Source organism: Magnolia sinica, chromosome 5 (genome assembly GCF_029962835.1).
Source record: "Magnolia sinica isolate HGM2019 chromosome 5, MsV1, whole genome shotgun sequence".
Classification (NCBI taxonomy): Eukaryota; Viridiplantae; Streptophyta; class Magnoliopsida; order Magnoliales; family Magnoliaceae; genus Magnolia; species Magnolia sinica.
In genome coordinates, this window is record NC_080577.1 from 41,154,123 (window position 1) to 41,175,576 (window position 21,454).

At 41.7% G+C, this 21,454-nt stretch overlaps 2 protein-coding genes across 3 annotated transcripts in view; one reads left to right on the top strand and one right to left on the bottom strand.

Moving 5' to 3' along the window:
• The first annotated feature begins 356 nt into the window (after positions 1–356).
• On the top strand, positions 357–1,961 carry LOC131245964 (caffeoylshikimate esterase-like). Its single transcript, XM_058245783.1, has one exon. It carries the CDS (start codon positions 689–691, stop codon positions 1,703–1,705), a length of 1,017 nt encoding a protein of 338 aa, XP_058101766.1. The 5' UTR covers positions 357–688; the 3' UTR covers positions 1,706–1,961.
• An 875-nt stretch (positions 1,962–2,836) lies between these two features.
• LOC131245965 (uncharacterized) overlaps positions 2,837–21,454 on the bottom strand; it is a 33,280-nt gene continuing 14,662 nt past the window's right edge. Inside the window, exon 3 of one of the 2 annotated variants that reach the window (XM_058245784.1) lies at positions 2,837–2,999. In XM_058245784.1, the coding sequence (XP_058101767.1) occupies positions 2,883–2,999 (117 nt within the window). In that variant the 3' untranslated portion in view covers positions 2,837–2,882. Of the gene's footprint in view, positions 3,000–12,701; positions 13,069–21,454 lie in introns of those variants that run through there. The other variant, XM_058245785.1, reaches the window with a different exon arrangement.

Genomic DNA, 21,454 nt, shown 5'->3' on the forward strand with positions numbered 1-21,454 from the left:
ACTGGACTTGGATTGCGTATTGGATTACACAGCACCGACGTTGGTACCGTCTGCTACTGGAGAAGCTATGTGGGCCCCACCATGATGTGTGTTTTATTATCCACGCCGTCCATCCATTTTTTTTTCTGGATCATTTTAGGGCATGAGCCCAAATATGAGGTGCACCACATCATAGGAAGCAGTAGTGATTGAACGCCTACCATTAAAAACTTATCGGGGGCTGCAAAAGTTCTGGATCAAGCTGATACGTGTGTTTTTCCTTCGTCCAGGTCTGTGTGACGTAATCAACAGGTTGGATGGCAAATAAAAACAAAACAGTGGGCCCCAAGAAGTTATAAATGGTGGGCGTTCAATCACCATGCTTCCTGTGGTGTGGTCCACCTGAGATTTGGATCTGCCTCTTCTCGGGCTCATTTCCTAAGATGATCCTGCAAAATAGATGGACGGCGTGGATAAAACACGTGCATCATGGTGGGGGCCACGGAACTTTCCAGTAGCACACAGCACTGATTCGCTACGCAATCCTAGTCAAATAACCCACGTCCTGTGGCACTGGATCAGCTCCCACTGCTACAAAAGAACGAAGCAGATATCTACCGGCTTTTTATGATACTAGGCGCATACTAGCCTGGTTCAGTCCATCCTCCCCCTCCCGGCGCACCTGAATAATTCCATCCCGCCTTAGCAGATGGTTCACCCCATCGCCGAGGCCGACGAGCGGAGCCCGTTTGGGCGTCTCTCAGAATCAGAATTCTATGCCCGGCACTCAGTGTCCCACTCATCATCCAAATTCGTCAATCCCAGAGGCCTCCAGATCTTCACCCAGTCATGGATCCCACTTCCCCCAAAGGAGATCATCGGCATCGTCGCCCTCGTCCATGGCTTCACCGGCGAGTCCAGCTGGTTCGTCCAGCTCACCGCAGTCCACTTTGCAAAGGCGGGATTCGCCGCCTGCGCATTGGATCACCAAGGCCACGGATTCTCCGACAGCCTTGATGGCCTTGTGGCCCACATACCCGACATCCATCCAGTCATCGATGACTGCATCAGCTTCTTTGATTCGTTCCGCGCTCAGTACCCGCCATCGCTTCCATCTTTCTTGTATTCAGAGTCTCTCGGCGGTGCAATCGCACTCCTCATCCACCTCAACGGTGGATCAAACCGCCCGTGGGATGGAATCGTGCTAAACGGAGCCATGTGCGGCATAAGCGCCAAGTTCAAGCCACCGTGGCCCCTCGAGCACCTCCTCTCATTCGCCGCCGCCCTAGTGCCCACATGGCGGGTGGTCCCCACACGCTCGATCCCCGATGTGTCATTCAAGGTGGAGTGGAAGCGGCGGCTCGCCTTTGCGAGCCCACGGCGCACTGCGACCCGCCCGAGGGCCGCCACCGCGCTCGAGCTGCTCCGTGTGTGCCGTGAGGTGCAGGAAAGGTTCGAGGAGGTGAAGCTGCCAATGCTGATAGTCCACGGTGGCGAGGACATTGTCTGCGACCCAGCTTGTGTTGAGGATTTACACCGGCGTGCAGCAAGCAAGGACAAGACGTTGCGTGTATACCCTGGCATGTGGCACCAGCTTATTGGTGAGCCGGACGAGAATGTGGAGCTCGTGTTTGGCGAGATCATTGAGTGGCTCCTGGTGCACGCTGAACGAGCCGCTGCTCCGAACAAGGAAGCCAATGCCACTTCCGGAGCATCGGAATCGTGATCGGACCCCACCTAAAATAAGTTCTTGATGCATGCCCCAGCGTGTGCATGAGTGCGGGCATGCATTTGTTAGATGGTGTATGAGGTTGCTTAAGCCTCTGTAATGTTTTTATTCCGCTATCTACAGACTGGGGATTAACATAGAATGCTTAGAATTTCTCGTGTTTGGTAACATTTGAATTGTATCTCTGTTTGGATGCACAGGTAAATTGAATTAGCGAAAATTCAATTTAATCAAGAGAAGCAGATGTCAAGTTGCTTTTGTGCTCCTTTGAAAGCCAACTCTTGCAATTTGGTTAATGCTAAGGTGATCGCAATACAATTTGATGGTGTACCCAAACACAATCAACATGGTGAAATTACAAACTTCAATTATCACTTTTAGAGAGAGAGAGAGAGAGAACCCTCGCTCTCCCATAAAAGTGAGCTAGTAAGCAGTTTGTGATTAAGTGAAAACACCACTGAGACAACTTCCCCAACCCCTTTCTTTTTCCTTTTATGATATATTGATGTCCAGCGATTTATTCAAATGACGAAAAAGAATCATCTTAATTATCAAAAACCCCTTTTTTTAACTTACTGTATCACTTCACAGCAGAAAATTCAATCAATGATGCAGATGTAGGTGCACATGCCAGCTTGGCACGTACTGGTCTTCGAAGCTGTCAGGCAAAACCCACCATGTAGATGATCTGGCCACAAGATTAACACCATCCAATTACCAGACATGCCAGAAATTTACAAAAACAATGGCCGCTTTAGAAGAATTGAAAACTTTTTCACTCTCATCTTATCTGATTTCATTGGGGGCTTCCACCTTGTACACAGCTCCAATGTCCATCACCTACCAGGTTGGCAGGTGTGGAGCCAGCTAACCTCCACGTATGCTATCGCAAACACAAGTAATTTTGCCATATTGTTATGATATGGAGAAATGGGAAAGATATCAAAATGCCATCATGGGTCCATATGAGTTACTTCTATAAGTCACTTATCACTTTCACAGCAATTCCTTGTGATTCTTGAAGAACCAAAGAAATGACTCGGATGAAGGAAACATATCATGTCAAGATGCCAATGCATAGGGATGTTGGAATATTTAAATTGAAAAAAAAGAAAAAAAAAAAAAAAAAAGAAGAGGCCTGCATAGTAGCATCCGCACAATAGTTACGAGGTATCTACCAACCACGTGTGCTAAGTGTCACTATTACTGGCCCCAGAGTCCTGTCAACAGCTTTGTTCCATAGATGTGCAAATTCTGACCGATAGTTCCTCCTGGGGATTGGCTCTCTGGGCTGCAAGATGTTTTCAAGTTACATGGCAAAGTGAGCAAATAGACCTTGAAGGTTATCATCAGCTGAAGAGAAACTATGGGAAGTCTTGATCATCAGACAGAAACCATGATTTTGTTTTGTGTGTGTGTGTGTGTGTGTGTGTGTGTGTGTGTGTAGAACCCGACAAACGCCTCTATATGCGATCACACACAGAATATCTGAGCTGTGCATTGGGTAGGCCACACGTACACGGGAAGTGAACCGTTGGCATTTCTTGTTATCTGTATGTGTGTTGACACCTGATCAGTTGACAGCCCTGATTCTTTAACCAGGTCGTCTACATGGTGGGGTCCACTTGCTGCCTGCATCTGATAACCCATGCAGAGGTGCTGGATGGTTTGGCAAAGCTCCAGAACACTCCAGATACATCATTAGGTGAAGAAAATGTGATTGGGTAATGCAGAAACCAACATTCAACAGCAGTTTGGGTCTAACAGTATCAATATGACAGGTGCAAAGAGACCAAGAGAAGATACGAAGAAAAATAATAAGGTGGATACAAAACCAACATTCATGGGCATTACTGTAAAGGGTACTATTAGGCCACTAGAAAAAAAAATTAAAAAAAAAACGCAATTATAAGACAGATAAACCAGCATTCAAGGGCATTAATGTAAAGTATACATTATTAGGTGACGAGTAGCTAATCTTTTGAAGGTGACATGACTAGGCCTGCAGTTTTTCTATGGCTGCAAACACTGAGATGGAAGGAAGAAAAATATATCTACCAAACTTCTCCACCACCATCAGCCCATTAAATGGACACTTATTATACTCACCTAAGTAGGGGTGTACATGAACCGCACTAGCTCGGTTAGCTCGCTCGACTCGACTCGAAAAAGCTCGATTCGAAGCTGAGTTCGAGCCGAGTTGAGCTGATTGTTTGAGCTCGAAAATAAGTTCGAGATGGCCCCAGCTCGACTCAACTTGGATTGAACCCAACTCGAATTGAACTCGGATCGAACCAGTTCGGTGACTAGGTTACTTTGATATTGATGTTGCTCACCAAGTGTTTGATGAAATGACTCAACGAAGAGTGGCTGGTGGCAAGGAAGGTATGTATATGAAACAAATACCCTTTTTTTTCTTGATTTTTAGGTTGCTTAGAAGGTGTGTGACAAAATACCTGTAAAACCTCTGCTGCTGTTTTACATACAGTGAGATTTTGAAGGTGCAGTCCATGTGTTTGTGAAAATGCTGCACAAATGAACTTGGCTCGATCTTGGCTCAAACTCGGCTCGAACTGGCCTGAGCTGTTGACCGAACCAAGCCGAGCTGGCCAATCAGGCTTGAGGACCGAGCTGAGGCTAGCTCGACTCGGTGTACACCCCTACCTTTCATGTACCTTGCTTGCATTAGTATGGTAAAAATTAACTTGAATCTAAAAGCATTAAAAAAAAAAAAAAAAACTCTTTGATCAAATAGACCTTGAAGGTTATCATGGATTGGCTCTTTGGGCTGCAAGATGTTTTCAAGTTACATGGCAAAGTGAGCAAATAGACCTTGAAGGTTATCATCAGCTGAAGAGAAACTATGGGAAGTCTGACCATCAGACAGAAACCATGATTTTGTTTTTTTTTTTTGTGTGTGTGTGTGTGTGTGTGTATATATAGAACCCGACAAATGCCTCTATATGCGATCACACACGGAATATCTGAGCTGTGCATTGGGTAGGCCACACATACACGGGAAGTGAACCGTTGGCATTTCTTGTTATCTGTGTGTGTGTTGACACCTGATCAGTTGACTGCCTTGATTCTTTAACCAGGTCGTCTACATGGTGGGGTCCACTTGCTGCCCGCATCTGATAACCCATGCAGAGGTGCTGGATGGTTTGGCAAAGCTCCAGAACACTCCAGATACATCATTAGGTGAAGAAAATGTGATTGGGTAATGCAGAAACCAACATTCAACAGCAGTTCGGGTCTAACAGTATCAATATGACAGGTGCAAAGAGACCAAGAGAAGATACGAAGAAAAATAATAAGGTGGATACAAAACCAACATTCATGGGCATTACTGTAAAGGGTACTATTAGGCCACTAGAAAAAAAATTTTAAAAAAAAAATAAAAAAATTTAAAAAAACGCAATTATAAGACAGATAAACCAGCATTCAAGGGCATTAATGTAAAGTATACATTATTAGGTGACGAGTAGCTAATCTTTTGAAGGTGACATGACTAGGCCTGCAGTTTTTCTATGGCTGCAAACACTGAGATGGAAGGAAGAAAAATATATCTACCAAACTTCTCCACCACCATCAGCCCATTAAATGGACACTTATTATACTCACCTAAGTAGGGGTGTAAATGAACCGAGCTAGCTCGGTTAGCTCGCTCGATTCGAAGCTGAGTTCGAGCCGAGTCGAGCTGATTGTTTGAGCTCGAAAATGAGTTCGAGCTGGCCCCAGCTCGACTCAACTCGGATTGAACCCAACTCGAATCGAACTTGGATCGAACCAGTTCGGTGACTCGGTTACTTTGATATTGATGTTGCTTACCAAGTGTTTGATGAAATGACTCAACGAAGAGTGGCTGGTGGCAAGGAAGGTATGTATATGAAACAAATACCCTTTTTTTTTCTTGATTTTTAGGTTGCTTAGAAGGTGTTTGACAAAATACCTGTAAAACCTCTGCTGCTGTTTTACATACAGTGAGATTTTGAAGGTGCAGTCCATGTGTTTGTGAAAATGCTGCACAAATGAACTTGGCTCGATCTTGGCTCAAACTCAGCTCGAACTGGCCTGAGCTGTTGACCGAACCAAGCCGAGCTGGCCAATCAGGCTTGAGGACCGAGCTGAGGCTAGCTCGACTCGGTGTACACCCCTACCTTTCATGTACCTTGCTTGTATTAGTATGGTAAAAATTAACTTGAATCTAAAAGCATTAAAAAAAAAAAAAAAAAAAACTCTTTGATCAAATAGACCTTGAAGGTTATCATGGATTGGCTCTCTGGGCTGCAAGATGTTTTCAAGTTACATGGCAAAGTGAGCAAATAGACCTTGAAGGTTATCATCAGCTGAAGAGAAACTATGGGAAGTCTGACCATCAGACAGAAACCATGATTTTGTTTTTGTGTGTGTGTGTGTGTGTGTGTGTGTGTGTGTGTGTGTGTGTATAGAACCCGACAAATGCCTCTATATGCGATCACACACGGAATATCCGAGCTGTGCATTGGCTAGGCCACACATACACGGGAAGTGAACCGTTGGCATTTCTTGTTATCTGTATGTGTGTTGACACCTGATCAGTTGACAGCCCTGATTCTTTAACCAGGTCATCTACATGGTGGGTCCCGCATCTGATAACCCATGCAGAGGTTGTGGATGGTTTGGCAAAGCTCCAGAACACTCAAGATACATCATTAGGTGAAGAAAATGTGATTGGGTAATGCAGAAACCAACATTCAACAGCAGTTCGGGTCTAACAGTATCAATATGACAGGTGCAAAGACACCAAGAGAAGATACAAAGAAAAATAATAAGGTGGATACAAAACCAACATTCATGGGCATTACTGTGAAGGGTACTATTAGGCCACTAGAAAAAAAAATTTTAAAAAAATGCAATTATAAGACAGATAAACCAGCATTCAAGGGCATTAATGTAAAGTATACATTATTAGGTGACGAGTAGCTAATCTTTTGAAGGTGACATGACTAGGCCTGCAGTTTTTCTATGGCTGCAAACACTGAGATGGAAGGAAGAAAAATATGTCTACCAAACTTCTCCACCACCATCAGCCCATTAAATGGACACTTATTATACTCACCTAAGTAGGGGTGTACATGAACCGAGCTAGCTCGGTTAGCTCGCTCGACTCGACTCGAAAAAGCTCGATTCGAAGCTGAGTTCGAGCCGAGTCGAGCTGATTGTTTGAGCTCGAAAATGAGTTCGAGCTGGCCCCAGCTCGACTCAACTCGGATTGAACCCAACTCAAATCGAACTCGGATCGAACCAGTTCGGTGACTCGGTTACTTTGATATTGATGTTGCTCACCAAGTGTTTGATGAAATGACTCAACGAAGAGTGGCTGGTGGCAAGGAAGGTATGTATATGAAACAAATACCCTTTTTTTTCTTGATTTTTAGGTTGCTTAGAAGGTGTTTGACAAAATACCTGTAAAACCTCTGCTGCTGTTTTACATACAGTGAGATTTTGAAGGTGCAGTCCATGTGTTTGTGAAAATGCTGCACAAATGAACTTGGCTCAATCTTGGATCAAACTCGGCTCGAACTGGCCTGAGCTGTTGACCGAACCAAGCCGAGCTGGCCAATCAGGCTTGAGGACCGAGCTGAGGCTAGCTCGACTCGGTGTACACCCGTACCTTTCATGTACCTTGCTTGTATTAGTATGGAAAAAATTAACTTGAATCTAAAAGCATTTAAAAAAAAAAAAAAAAACACTTCTTTGATCACCAAAAGGATAAATATACTAATCATATGACATGTATAGAACCCCTGTCTCTCACCTAATGACAACCAATGTTTTAGATATCAATGATATTGGCCGATATATCACACAATATATCTTGTATCCCACCTGTGCGATACGAAATGCATAGGTAGTGCCAATATATCCCACCTATTCAATTTAGTGAACATTTTCAATTTCTGACCCAGTTTTTTTTTGTAAATCACGTTAAAACAACGTCAAATGGTTACAAATCTGTGACTCTTCATGTTTTCCATGAAAAATAATGAATTTGGAGCTTTGATTTAGAGATTTAGGGAGATGGGCTAAGTTGCAGAAATTTGGGAAAAATCAAATTTTCAAAATTTCTCGCAAATTAGTTGCAATCTTTGTATCCAAACACAAAATCAAATATGTATATAACTTGATCTAGTGATTCTTCTTTCGCTTTTGAATGTATTACTTGTGTTTCCATATATGTCTTCTTACATTTATAAATTATATGAATAAACTTTGGATATACTTGCATCAGTTCAGTTGGACAAGGCATATATTAGGACTCCATGCAAAGGAAACCCCTATTATTTGCATTTTTATTTTTTTTTTGTAATGTTTTGATTTCTAAGTGTGTATTGATGTCTTTTTTAACAATCCCTGAAGTTTCATTGAAAAATTCCACCAATTTCCCAATGTTCTCATGTTTCCCAACAACAGCGATAACTGATATGTATCTATATCCCAAGGGTGCGATACATTACGCGATAACGATATTTAAAACATTGATGATAACGTTATCGAAGCATTAAACTAGTTAGGCCTGTAATTATTTTCTAATGAATGGCACTTTGATTTGTTGGAAGAAAAAGAGAACCAAATGGCCATGGAGCGAAGCCAAACAGCCACCACCAAACAAAACCAAATATAAAATACATCAGACTTTTAAATCTAAGACAAATAGCTCGCAAAGAAGGATCATTTCTTTTGCAAGAACATCTCCCCTGGAATTGGTGGATCCTAGGACATGAGAGCTGGTAGTTGAGATACTGGCAGACAGGTCGAGACCATGTCAACTTACATTGGATAGCTTCCAAGGATCATAACCGGCAGTTATCCTCATGTTTTTGCAATTGCAATTGCAACTGCCTTCTACAATTAGGCTGAAAGAGGCGGCAGTATAATGCTATAGGCCTTCTACAATTGAACCACCACACTTAGCCCCTGGCATAAAGAGGAAGCCTTGGGGAGGTTTGAGCCTTTCACACCCAGAGGGCCTGAGTATTCTAAGACTGTGACCCCGAATCACTAAAGAAGACACCTCCCATCCTTTCAGGCTTGGATTGCAGAGGTAGCAACCATCAAAATTGAGAATGAATAAGCCAGAAGGGGAAGGAAGCAATCTAACAGAGGCCGGAGGATCTAAAACCTCCTTGGATCACCTCTTTCCATCTTGCTTTGAGTAGATAGATTACCAGGAATGCTGTTCAAATGTTTACACTGAAGACCCCATCCTATTGTCACCTCAAAATCTTGTGACTAACAACAGCAGTATAATGCAATTAGCCCCTGAAGACTCCATTTCTCTCCAACCAGAGATTCCAAAGCATGGCCTTGGTAGAGAGACCAAAGACGATTCCTAATCAGGCCCCAGACATTACAATTCCAGCCGGCGAAAAGATCACCCACCTCTCTTGGATAACCCAGTGAACTCCAAACCTGTGAAAGATCTCCAGACCAGATGGTATGAACAAAGGAGCAATGTAAAAAGAGATGGTGCACATTTTTCCTTGCCTACCAGGACAAGCGCATCTATTGGCCATATGCCTTCCAAGCTGATTTTATCGAGAAGTCTCCATTAACAGAAGACTTCCAAATCAATCTATGGCCTCTTAAGGAAACAATAATGATGCTGTTCGCAATTTCCTGTTTAACCACATCTGGCAAACAGTAACCTATCTGTGAAATACCCCATGAACCATCTGACCTTAATAGATCCTTCCAACTTTAAATTCAGGATCCCATTTGTCTGAGCATGCATAAGATAAGTCGATTGATGATTTCCCCCCTTCCCAACAAGCCACCTAGATCTATCTATGATCTCAAGATTCAACCTCCATATCGATTTTCCATATAACTGATCCGTATAGAAGATAAGAAACTGTGCAGAAGCTATTGAGCAGAATGTACTTTGAATGCATCACCTTTGACCAGGGGCTTTTAGAAGAAAGAAAGCAACAGGCCAGACCTAGATTGAGATTTTTCTGAATATCTGTTAAACTCTCAGCCCGTCCTCCATCAAACAGTTTACAAGTTTGGGACCAAGCTACCAATGCAGCCTCTTCCCATCTTCAGATTCAAGCTACCAAAACATGGTGTGCCATAACGGCCATTACGTAAAACGTTACGGGGCCGTAACAGCTGTTACGGAAAAAATGACCCGTAACGCCATGTTAGGCCCCTCATAAAGGCCGTAACGGTCCATTATGAGGCCAACACAGGTTTTTCATTTTTTTTTTTCAGAGAGAGAGAGACCGTAACGGCCGTTATAGCCCGTATCGTAAAGGTAACGGTGGTGGCCGTTACAACCACCGTTACTGTTATGGAATACCTTGTACCAAAAGTACGCAAACATAATTTCAATTCTTTCTAAAACATAAGCACGAGCTTGCATAGCCAACAAGGACATGATGGAGAATAGGAGCATTAATTTTCCACGTGAAGAAAACAACTTTGCTTCCCAAACTGCTACTTTTTATTCAATGAGACCTTCGAAAAGGTCTTTAGAAGTATGGCCGCAATGAAGAGAAACACCTAGATATACAAGAGGAAGCCTTTTTTGTCTAAAATCCATGCAATTCTTGCAATTCTAAATAATCTGGAGCCTAGAATTGACAATCTTGAAGAAACAATAATGTAGAGCATCTTTTTCCTCTCCTTTTCTTGTGAGTTGCCCCAAACATTTCTCATACTGATTCAAAAAGGCCATCATCTCTAGCAAAGATTCTCTCCTACCCATGAGGAAAAGAAATGCATTGTCTACAAATAGAAGATGGGTGATAGGTACACTACCAGTTCCCAATTAAAGAATTCAGCCCATCCACACAAAAATTAAAAAGGACTTTCCTGATGCCTCTACTAAATACTTACTGCCAAACTCGTCGTACTCCTCCGGCTGACTTGAAATAGCCACATAATTCCTAATTAACCACAACCCGTGTATTTAGGAAGGTAGAAAACCATGGAAAAGAATACAACTTCCCCTAACTATATCCTCTGTTTGAGAAACCAAGAGGGGTGATCAATTTCCTTTACCTAGCTTTTCATCCAGAAAACAAGTAAAACCATTTCCAAGAATTAACTGTTTAATGTTGAGTTCCATAGTTAAACGAGGCAGCCCTTATTGTTTGACAGTTGATCTTTTAACATTTCCATGGAAAACAACATCACATCCAAACAATGGAATAACCATTGGATTTTGCAGTTTTTCCATTGCTTGAGACTTCCATAGGGGTTTTCCATGTTCACATAATGGATTCTTCCTATCCAATCCATTCTTCAAAAGATCCAAACTTTCTCAGAACCTTGAAGATAAAGCCACATTAAGTCCAATTATAAACGTTGGCCATGTATAACTTTTCCATGATACTGAGTGTAACTTTCTTGTCCACTTTGTGAACCATCTCCTGCGCCAATAAGATATTTTCTATTACATTCCTGCCTCTAACAAATGCACCATGTTCTTCTAAAATTAGCTTAGGCAAGATTGAACCCAATTTGTCAGTCATGACCTTTGATATTATCTTTGTAAGAAAATTACAAGGACTAATCAGCCAAAAATCCTTGAACTCAGACAGGCTTTCAAATTTGGCAATCAAAGCAGTATAAGGCAGTGAAATCCACTGGAAGCAAACCTCCTTTGAAGAATTCAAGGAAAAAATTGCATATATCTTCATAATTTCCCAGAAGCTGGAATAGAACACACCAGAGAAGCCATTGAGACCAGGGGCACCATATATCCATGCTGAATATTGCTTCACGAATTACCCCTTCAGCAGGAAGTAAAAGGATATTTGAGTTATCTTCATTTGTCACCTGCTTCGGTATGGCATGAAGGAGCTTAGCATTATCCTCAACAGCCTCGCTAGGCAGCAAGCTTTGAAAAAACCTCAACTGCTTCCTGCCTTATGGAAGTCAGATCATCAATCCACACCACGGTTACCAGGATCGTGATCACTTTGGTACGTTGTATGGGAACGGGTACGCAGTATGCTACTTCCTCCAATGAGTGGCACACTATGGGCATGAACTCGTATTCCAATTTATATATGAAATGATGAATTTTATTATAGACCCTGCACGTTCATATAACTAAATAAATCATCATCATCATTATAGCCTTATACCAATTAATTGGGGTTGGCTACATGCATCCTTTCACACCATTCCACTCTATCAAAGGCCATAATCAAGTCTTTCCTTACTATCTCCACCTACACCCTTTTCTTTTTTTCAGATGGTGCTTTTATTGGACACACACACACACACACACCCAATTAAAAAAAAAAAAAAAACCTATACAAGACTAAGAGCAGAACAACCCCAACGATAAACGGAACAAGCCCTCAATAATAGACATCCCAGTCCCTAACAAAAATAGCTACCCTATCTACGACTCTCCCTCCTAACTCCTCGTTACAAATACATCGATTATTGCACTCCAACCAAATAGCCCAGAGCAAAGCCAAAAGAGCCAATCTCCACTTCTTCTTGCCTAAACCTCCTCCCAAGATAGCTTGGAGTAAAGCGAACAAACTCATGGATATGAATATCAGTATCGTATCGGCCATATTGGCACAAGACGATACGCGATACAAGATCGTATTGGCCTGATTAAAAAAAAAAAAAAAAATGACCCCTATCGGCCTGTACGAGGCGTATTGGCACCGATACGGGGCCAATACAGCCGATATGTCCATAAAAGCCCAATTTGAAAAAATAATAATCAAATTTTCACTCATTTCTCTTCTTTTTTTCATTTAAACCATGGAAAAAGCTTAAAAACTCATTCTATGCTAGGTCTAGACATATATTTGGGATCAAAACAAATGATTTGAATGGAATTTGAGAAATCGAAGAGAAGTAGACCATTATGGAAAAAATCGGAAAGAAGGGTAAACCTTCACTTTCCTTTTTATATATTCATCTTCTTTTTGTTATATTTCAATGTAATGGGCCCTAGTACACCAAATCATGCTTCATTTGTGCTCAATTAGGGCCCATTTAGTTGACCTTCAACAAGTCAAACTAATAGACAACGTTCCCATCAAAGAATGGTCTGATACACCATCATATGCGTGTCTAAAATACAAAACAAAGATTGATTCTTGAATATCTTATTATTCTCTTTTTATCCTGATATTTTCCTTGTTTCTTTGGCTTAAAAAAATTTCTGACTGATACGGCCCCGATACCAATACGTGACACCGTATCGTATCATTTTTCCACCAGGTGGATACGCCTACCGATACCGACATTCAAAAGTAAGAATGGGCTGAAAACTCCCATTTCTTGGAATATCTCCACCCCAAGGAATCCAGCTCTCCCAGCTTGGGCTCCTTGCCCTGCAATAGGGAGAATCGCGAAAGTAAATCCAACAGCTCATGGTCACGCAAATCACTCTCAACGTGCAGTGTGGCTATGCTTGTGTGCGGATCCTTTGGTAAGTTGATAAGCTATTGGGCACCATTCTCATGATGAGGTTTTATGTAGTTTAGACGAGGTTTTGTGCAGTTAATTAACAGTTTCTGGTATTCGGAAGGCTATTGATGTAGGACGAATGAAATTAACTTAGGATGCAAGACATGAGATCAATTACGCATAATTTAAGCATTTAACATGTAAAACCAAACATATCCACATAATAGATTCAGAAAATTCTAATTTGCAATGCAAATGGCCTAGGCTATCACATACGCAGTGTATGAAAATATAAAGTATTACGAGAGTGACCCACTTGAAAGTAGAGACTTCCAATCTTGTGTGGGTAGTGCAACAACTACGTGAAAAGACAATGGCGCCAATAAAATCAAGTTTGGGGGAAGGATTTTAAAAAATAATAATCAGATTTTCATTAGGGTTTTGGGATTAAGATTTGGGGATTTAAGGAATTGGGGTCTAAGGATTAAGGGATCTAGAGATTAGGTAGGGTCAGGAAGGGAATCAAGGAGGGAAGGTACCAAAAGGGGGCCCACACGTGGCAGCCCGTACAGACGCACATGCATGCATGCGGATGGGTTGGGGGAAAGAGAAAGGGGGTGGATTGGGTTGGGTTTTGATGGGTTTAAAAAAGACATAAGGAGAAGTGAAGTACCTTGTTAGAGAAGAGAGAGGAAGAAACACATTTCAAGGCATGGGTAGTACAACAACCATGTGAAAAGATAATGGCGCTGATAAAATTAGGTTTGGGGAAGGGATTTATAATTTCTTTTAAAAAATAAAATAAAATAAATCAGATTTTCGTTAGGTTTTGGGGTTAAGATTTGGGGATTTTGGGAATTGGGATCTAGGGATTAAGAGATCGAGGGATTAGGTAGGGTTTGGGTAGGAATGAAGGAGGGAAGGAACCAAAAGGGGGCCCAAACGTGGCAACCTGTATGGATGCACGTGCGTATGTGCGTGTCCATGTATGGATGGGTAGGGGAAAAGAGAAAGGGGGTGGATTGGGTTGGGTTTTGATGTGTTGACGTGTTTAAGAGAGATGTAAAGGAAGGAGAAGAAGAAAAAGAGAAGAAGTGGAGTACCTTGTTTAAGAAGAGAAAAAGGAAGAAAACACATTGGAGGAATCCACCACCAAGGAAGCTTCTACCCTTCCACAATTCAATTGGAATGTAGAGTTTCTGACAAACCCTAAAAACAAAGAGGAAAAACACCATCTCAATACAAGAAAGACTTTTCTTTCTTTTTCTCTCAAGCTCCAATAGGGTTGGATGTCCCCCCCCCTCTTCTACTAGCAATATGAGTACAGGGTTAGTGTTTTCCACCACCAAGCAATCCCAACTCTTTCCTATTTCTTAATTTTGCTCCTTGATTTTGAATATATGAGTTTTTTCTCACTACTTGAATCTTACAAAAATTTTGGATCTGTTGAACCATGATATGAAGCCATAAAATGACAATTAAACCATCAGGTATATCAACAGAAACAGAATGTAGAGCACCAAAATACTGGAACTCCAACCATAAATGAGAAGGGGACAATAGTACACACATTATGATCGAGTAATTGGAAAAACTCGGGACTTGCACGATCAAGGAGCACGGTCACGAAAGAAGAAAGAGATGTAATTTCTCGGTTAATCAAAAGTACAAACCTAGGACCCATATATATAATATGAGTTGGGATCATTAATGAGTTGTCTCATTAATGAGATTCTTCTGATGCAGGACATGAAATTCAAATATGATGTGCGAGATTTCAGGCTTAAAATCACGTTAGTTCAGAAACAATTACACAAATTCCATATCCCACACAAAAGTCCAAGCATTCAATCAAGGGGAATCTTATGCGGATTTAGGCCTACACATGCTAGGGTTGAGTCAATCAAAATTAAAGACTAAACAAGAATCAAAGGAGGGTAAATTCATCCACACATGCATGGAAATAATTTCCCCAATCCAAGGGATTCACATGTTTCAATTCGGGAAAACCTAGGGTTAAAAAAAGGGCATAGATATTGAAATTTAGGACAATCTAGGGTTAGGGTTAGGGAAATCAGATGAGAGAGGAGTGAAGAAGATAAGAGAGAGCACATGTGATTCGCCCGCACGAGTGGACAACAAATTAGCTTGACGCACGTGCGTGGATGGTGGCTTGCACGTGTGTGGGGCCCATGAATCTGGGATTGGCCAACTAGGGTCTGGTCGGCCAAGGATGGGCCACCTTCCCTCCAAATTTCAAGTCAAACGGATGATCGGTTTAAACACGGTGCTCCGCCAAAGTTTCAGCCCTCCTGCATGACCAGATTCTTGAAATCTGTTGTATGGAGAAGAATTGCTGCAATAGATGATTGATTCGAAGTGTAGATGATGGAGTGAGATGAGAAGGAGATAGTGGAAGATGGGTAATAGAGATGGTGATGGATGGGGGCGAATCGGGATAAATGTGGCTTCGCATCACGGTAGTTAGCCCTTAGATGAAGGGAGGGTTTCGCACCCAATTAGGCTTCACAACTCAGAGAGTAGGAAAATACAGAATTTTTATTAATTTTCAATGAATCAAAAGAGCTACAAGGGGTGTCTATTTATAGGAAAACCCTATACCCCAAAACTCGCGCCATGTGCGCAACCTATAACCTGGCGATGAAGTAAACTAAAATAAAACCAAACAAAGAAATATAAAGTGTTCATGATGTTCTAAATAATATCAATAAGCAATACCTAAAATATGAGATCAATCCGACTAGTGGGCCATGATCATGAGATCCTATGATGGGCATTACTTGACTATCGGGCCCACTCTTTTGAACCAAACCTTGTTTTTTAACTAGGAGGCCCTCCCTGGACGTCGTCATTGAGCCAGATTGACGGTAGGGCCCTCATTCTTCATACGTATGTGTGTAGGGGGTGGCGTGCGTGCGCGTGTGCGCATGATGTTCCCATCAATTCTCCCCGGCTGCGAAGATTTCGCCACTGGCGAAATAAAACACCCGAACCGCTTCAAGATATAAGGATCAAGTCTCTGAAGCTCCTCCTCAGCGAGCCACATATTGGCTGAAGTTGGACGTGACTTCCACTTGACCAAGAACTTTTAAAACCCTCCGTCTGACGTTGAAACTATCTAATGGTCCAAGATATCATCTATTTCTTCTCTGGGTGTGTAAAGGTTAGGTATGGGAGGTAAAAGCTAGGAAGAAAGGTCAGAAAGAATAGGTATGGGAGGTAGAGGCTGGAAAAATGGGTTGGGACGGGTACGTATGGGACGTAGAGGTTGGAAAAATGGGTCGAGAAGGGTAGGTATGGGAGGTAGAGGCTGAGAAAATGAGTTGGGACGGGTAGTTATGGGACGTAGAGGCTAGAAAAATGGGTCGAGAAGGGTAAGTATGAGAGTTGGAGGCTGAGAAGATGGGTTAGGAGGGGGCCATGGATCATGGGATAAATCTGAGAAATCAGGATGGGTGGGCGAAGGGCCTGACAAAATATCAGTGGTCCCCTGAAAAGTAACTAGATCCTCCACATTGAATGTAGAACTAATTCCCATGGAAGGTGGAAGATCTACCTCATACGCATTGAGACCGTTTCATTTTATAATTTTGAAGAGTCCAACACTACGCGCATATAACTTACGAATGGCCTTCGGAAGATACCACTCGAACTTGATGCGGACCATCACAGAGTCCCCAATATTGAATTCTTTGAAACGCTCATGCTGGTCTGCAGAAAATTTGTAATGTTCATTATTTGTAGTGATTTTCTGCCTGATTTCTTGATGTTATAAATGAATGTGATGCACAAAAGACTCTGCAGGCTCTAACGGCCTATGGGACAGTGACATGGGGACAATATCAATAGGTTTTCCAGGTTTATAACCAGTAACGACTTTATAAGGACTGAGACCTGTGGACCTATTGACAAAACTATTAAATGCAAACTCAGCTGTAGATATAATGATGTCCCATGTTCTGGTGTACTCTATATCCGGTAGATCATCCATTTCCAGTAGATCATCAGGAAAGACATCACGTAACTCATCCATTACCGGAATTGCCTCAGTGGGGAACTCTACACTAGCCTCTGGTGCACTCTCCAGCCACAAGGCCGCACATGTTGTACCCCTCAAAATAGTGGTCTTGATGTCCCTTATAGGGTGGGTGCACCGGTGCACGCCCATAATTGATTCCTTGACCAACTCCATTCATTGGTCTATCCTCCAAGCCACTTGCCTGAGATTGGACATCTACCCCAATGGTGGGTTTGTCCTATCGATGGTCTTTAGTCGGGTAATGCGCACATCAAGTTATTCAAAGCATTAGTCCATTTCCAAGCCCTTATCCAAAGACTCGATCTGCTGGGACAGCTTGTTTAGTGACTCTAGCAGTTGTTCCATGTTTAGCATAGGGTGCAAACCAAATTTCAACAGTATAGTTGTCAAAATATAAGATAATTATTATTTTATTATTATTATTATTATTATTTTTTTTTTTTTAAGAAACAAACTAGTTTCTAAAAACAAAAAGGAAAGTTTCTGAAAGCAAATTAGGAAAGTTTCTAAAAAAGCAACCTAGTTTCTAAAAAATGAAAAAAGGAAAGTTTCTACAAAACAAATTAGGAAAGTTTCTAAAAAAACAACCTAGTTTCTAAAAAAAAGAAAAAAGGAAAGTTTCTAAAAATAGAAAGTAATCTAGTATCTAAAAAAGAAAAAGGAAAGTAAACTAGTTTCTAAAAAAGAAAAAGGAAAGGAAATTAGTTTTTAAAAACAGATTAAGAAAGTTTCCAAAAAATTAGTTTCTAAAAATAGAAAAGGAAAGCTTCTAAACCTAGAAATAGAAAGCTAAGTTAATTTCTAAAATAATTCAAATATAGGAAAAACAGAAAATTTCAGCAGCTTATGTCAGGGTTTATGGACCTCTAAACAGCCATATATGATGAGAATTGATGCATAATGGACATAAACAACTAATCCCTAAACATGTAATGCATTCCCCTATAAGAACCCTAAGCTCTGATACCAAATTTAATGCAGGACAGGAAATTCAAATATGATGTACGAGATTTCAGGCTTAAAATCACGCTAGTTCATAAACAATTACACAAATTCCATATCCCATACAAAAGTCTAAGCATTCAATCAAGGGGAATCTTATGCGGATCCAGGCCTACACATGTTAGGGTCGGATCAATCAAAATTATAGACCAAACAAGAATCAAAGGAGGGTAAATTCATAAACAAGAATCAAATGAGGGTAAATTCATCTACACATACACAGAAATAATTTCCCCAATCTAAGGGATTCACATGTTTCAATTCGGGAAAACCTAGGGTTTAAAAAAAAGGGCATAGATATTGGGATTTAGGACAATCTAGGGTTAGTGTTAGGGAAATTAGGTGAGAAAGGAGTGAAGCAGATGAGAGAGAGCACCTGTGATCGGCCCGCACGAGTGGACAATAAATCAGCTTGACGCACATGCGTGGATGGTGGCCCGCACGTGTGTGGGGCCTATGAATCTGGGATTGGCCAGCTAGGGTCTGGTCAGCCAGGGATGGGCCACCTTCCCTCCAAATTTCAGGCCAAACGGATGATCGGTTTGAACACAGTGCTCCGTTGAAGTTTCAATCCTCCTGCAAGGCTAGATTCTGGAAATCTGCTATAGGGAGAAGAATTGCCGCAATAGATGATTGATTCAAAGTGTAGATGATGGGGTGAGATGAGAAGAAGAGAAGATGGAAGATGGATAATAGAGATGGTGATGGATGGGGGCGAATCGGGATAGATGTGGCTTCGCACCACGGTCGATGAAGGGAGGGCTTCGCACTCAATTAGGCTTCACAACTCAGAGAGTAGCAAAATGCAAATTTTTTATTAATCTTCAATGAATCAAAAGAGCTACAAGGGGTGCCTATTTATAGGAAAACCCTATACCCCAAAACTCGTGCCATGTGTGCAACTTATTACCTAGCGCTGAAGTAAACTAAAATAAAAACCAAATAAAGAAATTTAAAGCATTCATGATGTTCTAAATAATATCAATAAGCAAGACCTAAAATATGAGATCAATCCGACTAGTAGGCCACGATCTTGAGATCCCATGATGGGCTTTACTTGACTTCGTCTTCTAACTAGGAGGCCCTCTTTGGATGTCGTCATCGAGCCAGATCGACGGTGGGGCCTCATTCTTCGTACGTACATGTCGGGGGGTGGCGTGCGTGCGTGTGTGCGCATGATGTCCCCATCATCTTCTCATGTTTCCCTTATGAAAGAAACCTTTCTTTCACATTTCCCACAAGCCTTACAAATTTATTATTTATTTTTGAAAGGTAACAAATTTATTGAGAAGCCGCAAAAAGTAGAAAAGAATAACAGAACACAAGACAACACAGAAAAAGAAACCAAATTACAACACCAATAGGGCCACAAGGACGCAAGTGTCCAAATCCTTATTGAGAGCGGCCCATTCAATCACCCACATAGTCACTTTGCGCTTGATCACTTCAACTGTAGCCGCTTTGTTTTCAAAACAGCACCTATTCCTTTCTTCCCATATGGCCCAAATGCACGCCATCATCGCCTTCCTACTCCCCCTTCATGACAAGCTGCTAAAAAGGAATGCATAGTCGATGGCAAGACCCAAGAAATGTTGAGAATCGCTAGGATATGCTCCCACACCTTCCCTACAAAAGGGCACTGAATGAACAAATGATCCACCATCTCTGCATCTTATTCACACATGATGCACATGTTTGGGAGTATCATTCCTTTTTTAATCAAATTGTCCACCGTGAGGACCCTGTTTCTTCCCGCCAACCAAACAAAAGGCACTAACTTAGGGGGAGCACCATACTTCCCAAAATGAAAATTTTGGGAAACGATGGATAGTTGATGTGAGGAGGTTATAGAAGGATCGGACCGAAAATCTGCCTGAACTATGAACTGTCCACACAATAGAGTCATCTAATGAAGCATCTATCATTATGCCATCTAATTTCTCCAACAAACTTAAGGACTCCATTTCCGCATCTGTCAATCCTCTACGACTTGGCGGAGTCCATACTATTCGATCGCCCTCAGAAGAGAAGCATCTAGCCACAAAAATATTTTTATCCAGAGATATGGAAGCCAAACCAGGGAAAGCTTCTTTAAGAATGCAATCTCCGATCCATAGGTCCTCCCAGAAATGGACAAGGGAGCCATCTCCCACCAAGAAAGAAATAGCTTCTTTGAATTTTGCTTCCACCGAGAAGATCACTCTCCAAAGGGCTGACAATTTATAACATGAGGAGCTTTTAATCCACCAACCCCCTTGGCCAATGACGTGTTTTGAGGCTATTATCTCTCTCCATAGCCGATTTGCTTCTGCTACAAATCTCTAAATCCATTTAACCATAAGCGCAAGGTTCATAGATTCTAGAGTCCTCAATCTGGCCCCTCTCTCCACCAATGGCCTACACACCTCTTTCCAATATTAAAAGATGAAATTTCTTCTTTGCCACTTTTCCACTCCACAAAAAGTTCCTTCGTAAATTTTCAAGCCTTGTCAAAACCACTTTCGAACACCGAAAGAGTGATATAAAGTATAACGGCATATTGGAAAACGCTATTTTGATCAATGTTAGGCACTCACCAAAAGAGAGATGCCATCCCTTCCAAGTTGATAGCTTCCTTTCGATCCTTTTAATGACCGAGTCCCACAGATGGTTAGGCGGCTTGCCGATGCAAAGTGGTAGGCCCAAATACGTTGAAGGAAAAGATCCCATCCCTCTTCGTCCATGTGAATTCCGAGCATTTCACAATTTGAAGGATTGACTTTTAGACCTGAAACTGCTTCATAGCACACTAGAGTTTTGCGCATATTATCAATCATTGTTCCATCGACTTCACAAAACAAAATAATGTCGTCCGCAAATTGTAATGTGTTATTGAGGGACCCAAGCGTGTAACTTTGAAACCTTGAATTAATCCAATATCTTGACCTTTCGAAAGCATCTTTCTTAAAGCTTCTTCCACTACAACAAACAGAAAAGGGGAGAGGGGATCACCTTGCCGCAGGCCTCTAGTCGCCCTAAAGAAACCTTTTGGAGAGCCATTCACTAGGATGGAGAAAGAAGCCGAAGAAACAAATTCCTTGATTCGGGATCTCCACTTGAGACTACAACTGAACTGCGCCAACATGTAATCCAAAAATCTCCAGTCAACATGGTCATATGTTGTTTCTATGTCAAGTTTACGTATTACCCCCTTCTTAACTCCCTTGTGTTTCGAGTCAACACATTCGTGCGCTAGCAAAGCACAATCC

What these genes read in the sequence shown, in the direction of transcription:
- LOC131245964 (XM_058245783.1), top strand. Translation starts at nt 689, where the DNA reads ATGGTTCACCCCATCGCCGAGGCCGACGAGCGGAGCCCGTTTGGGCGT.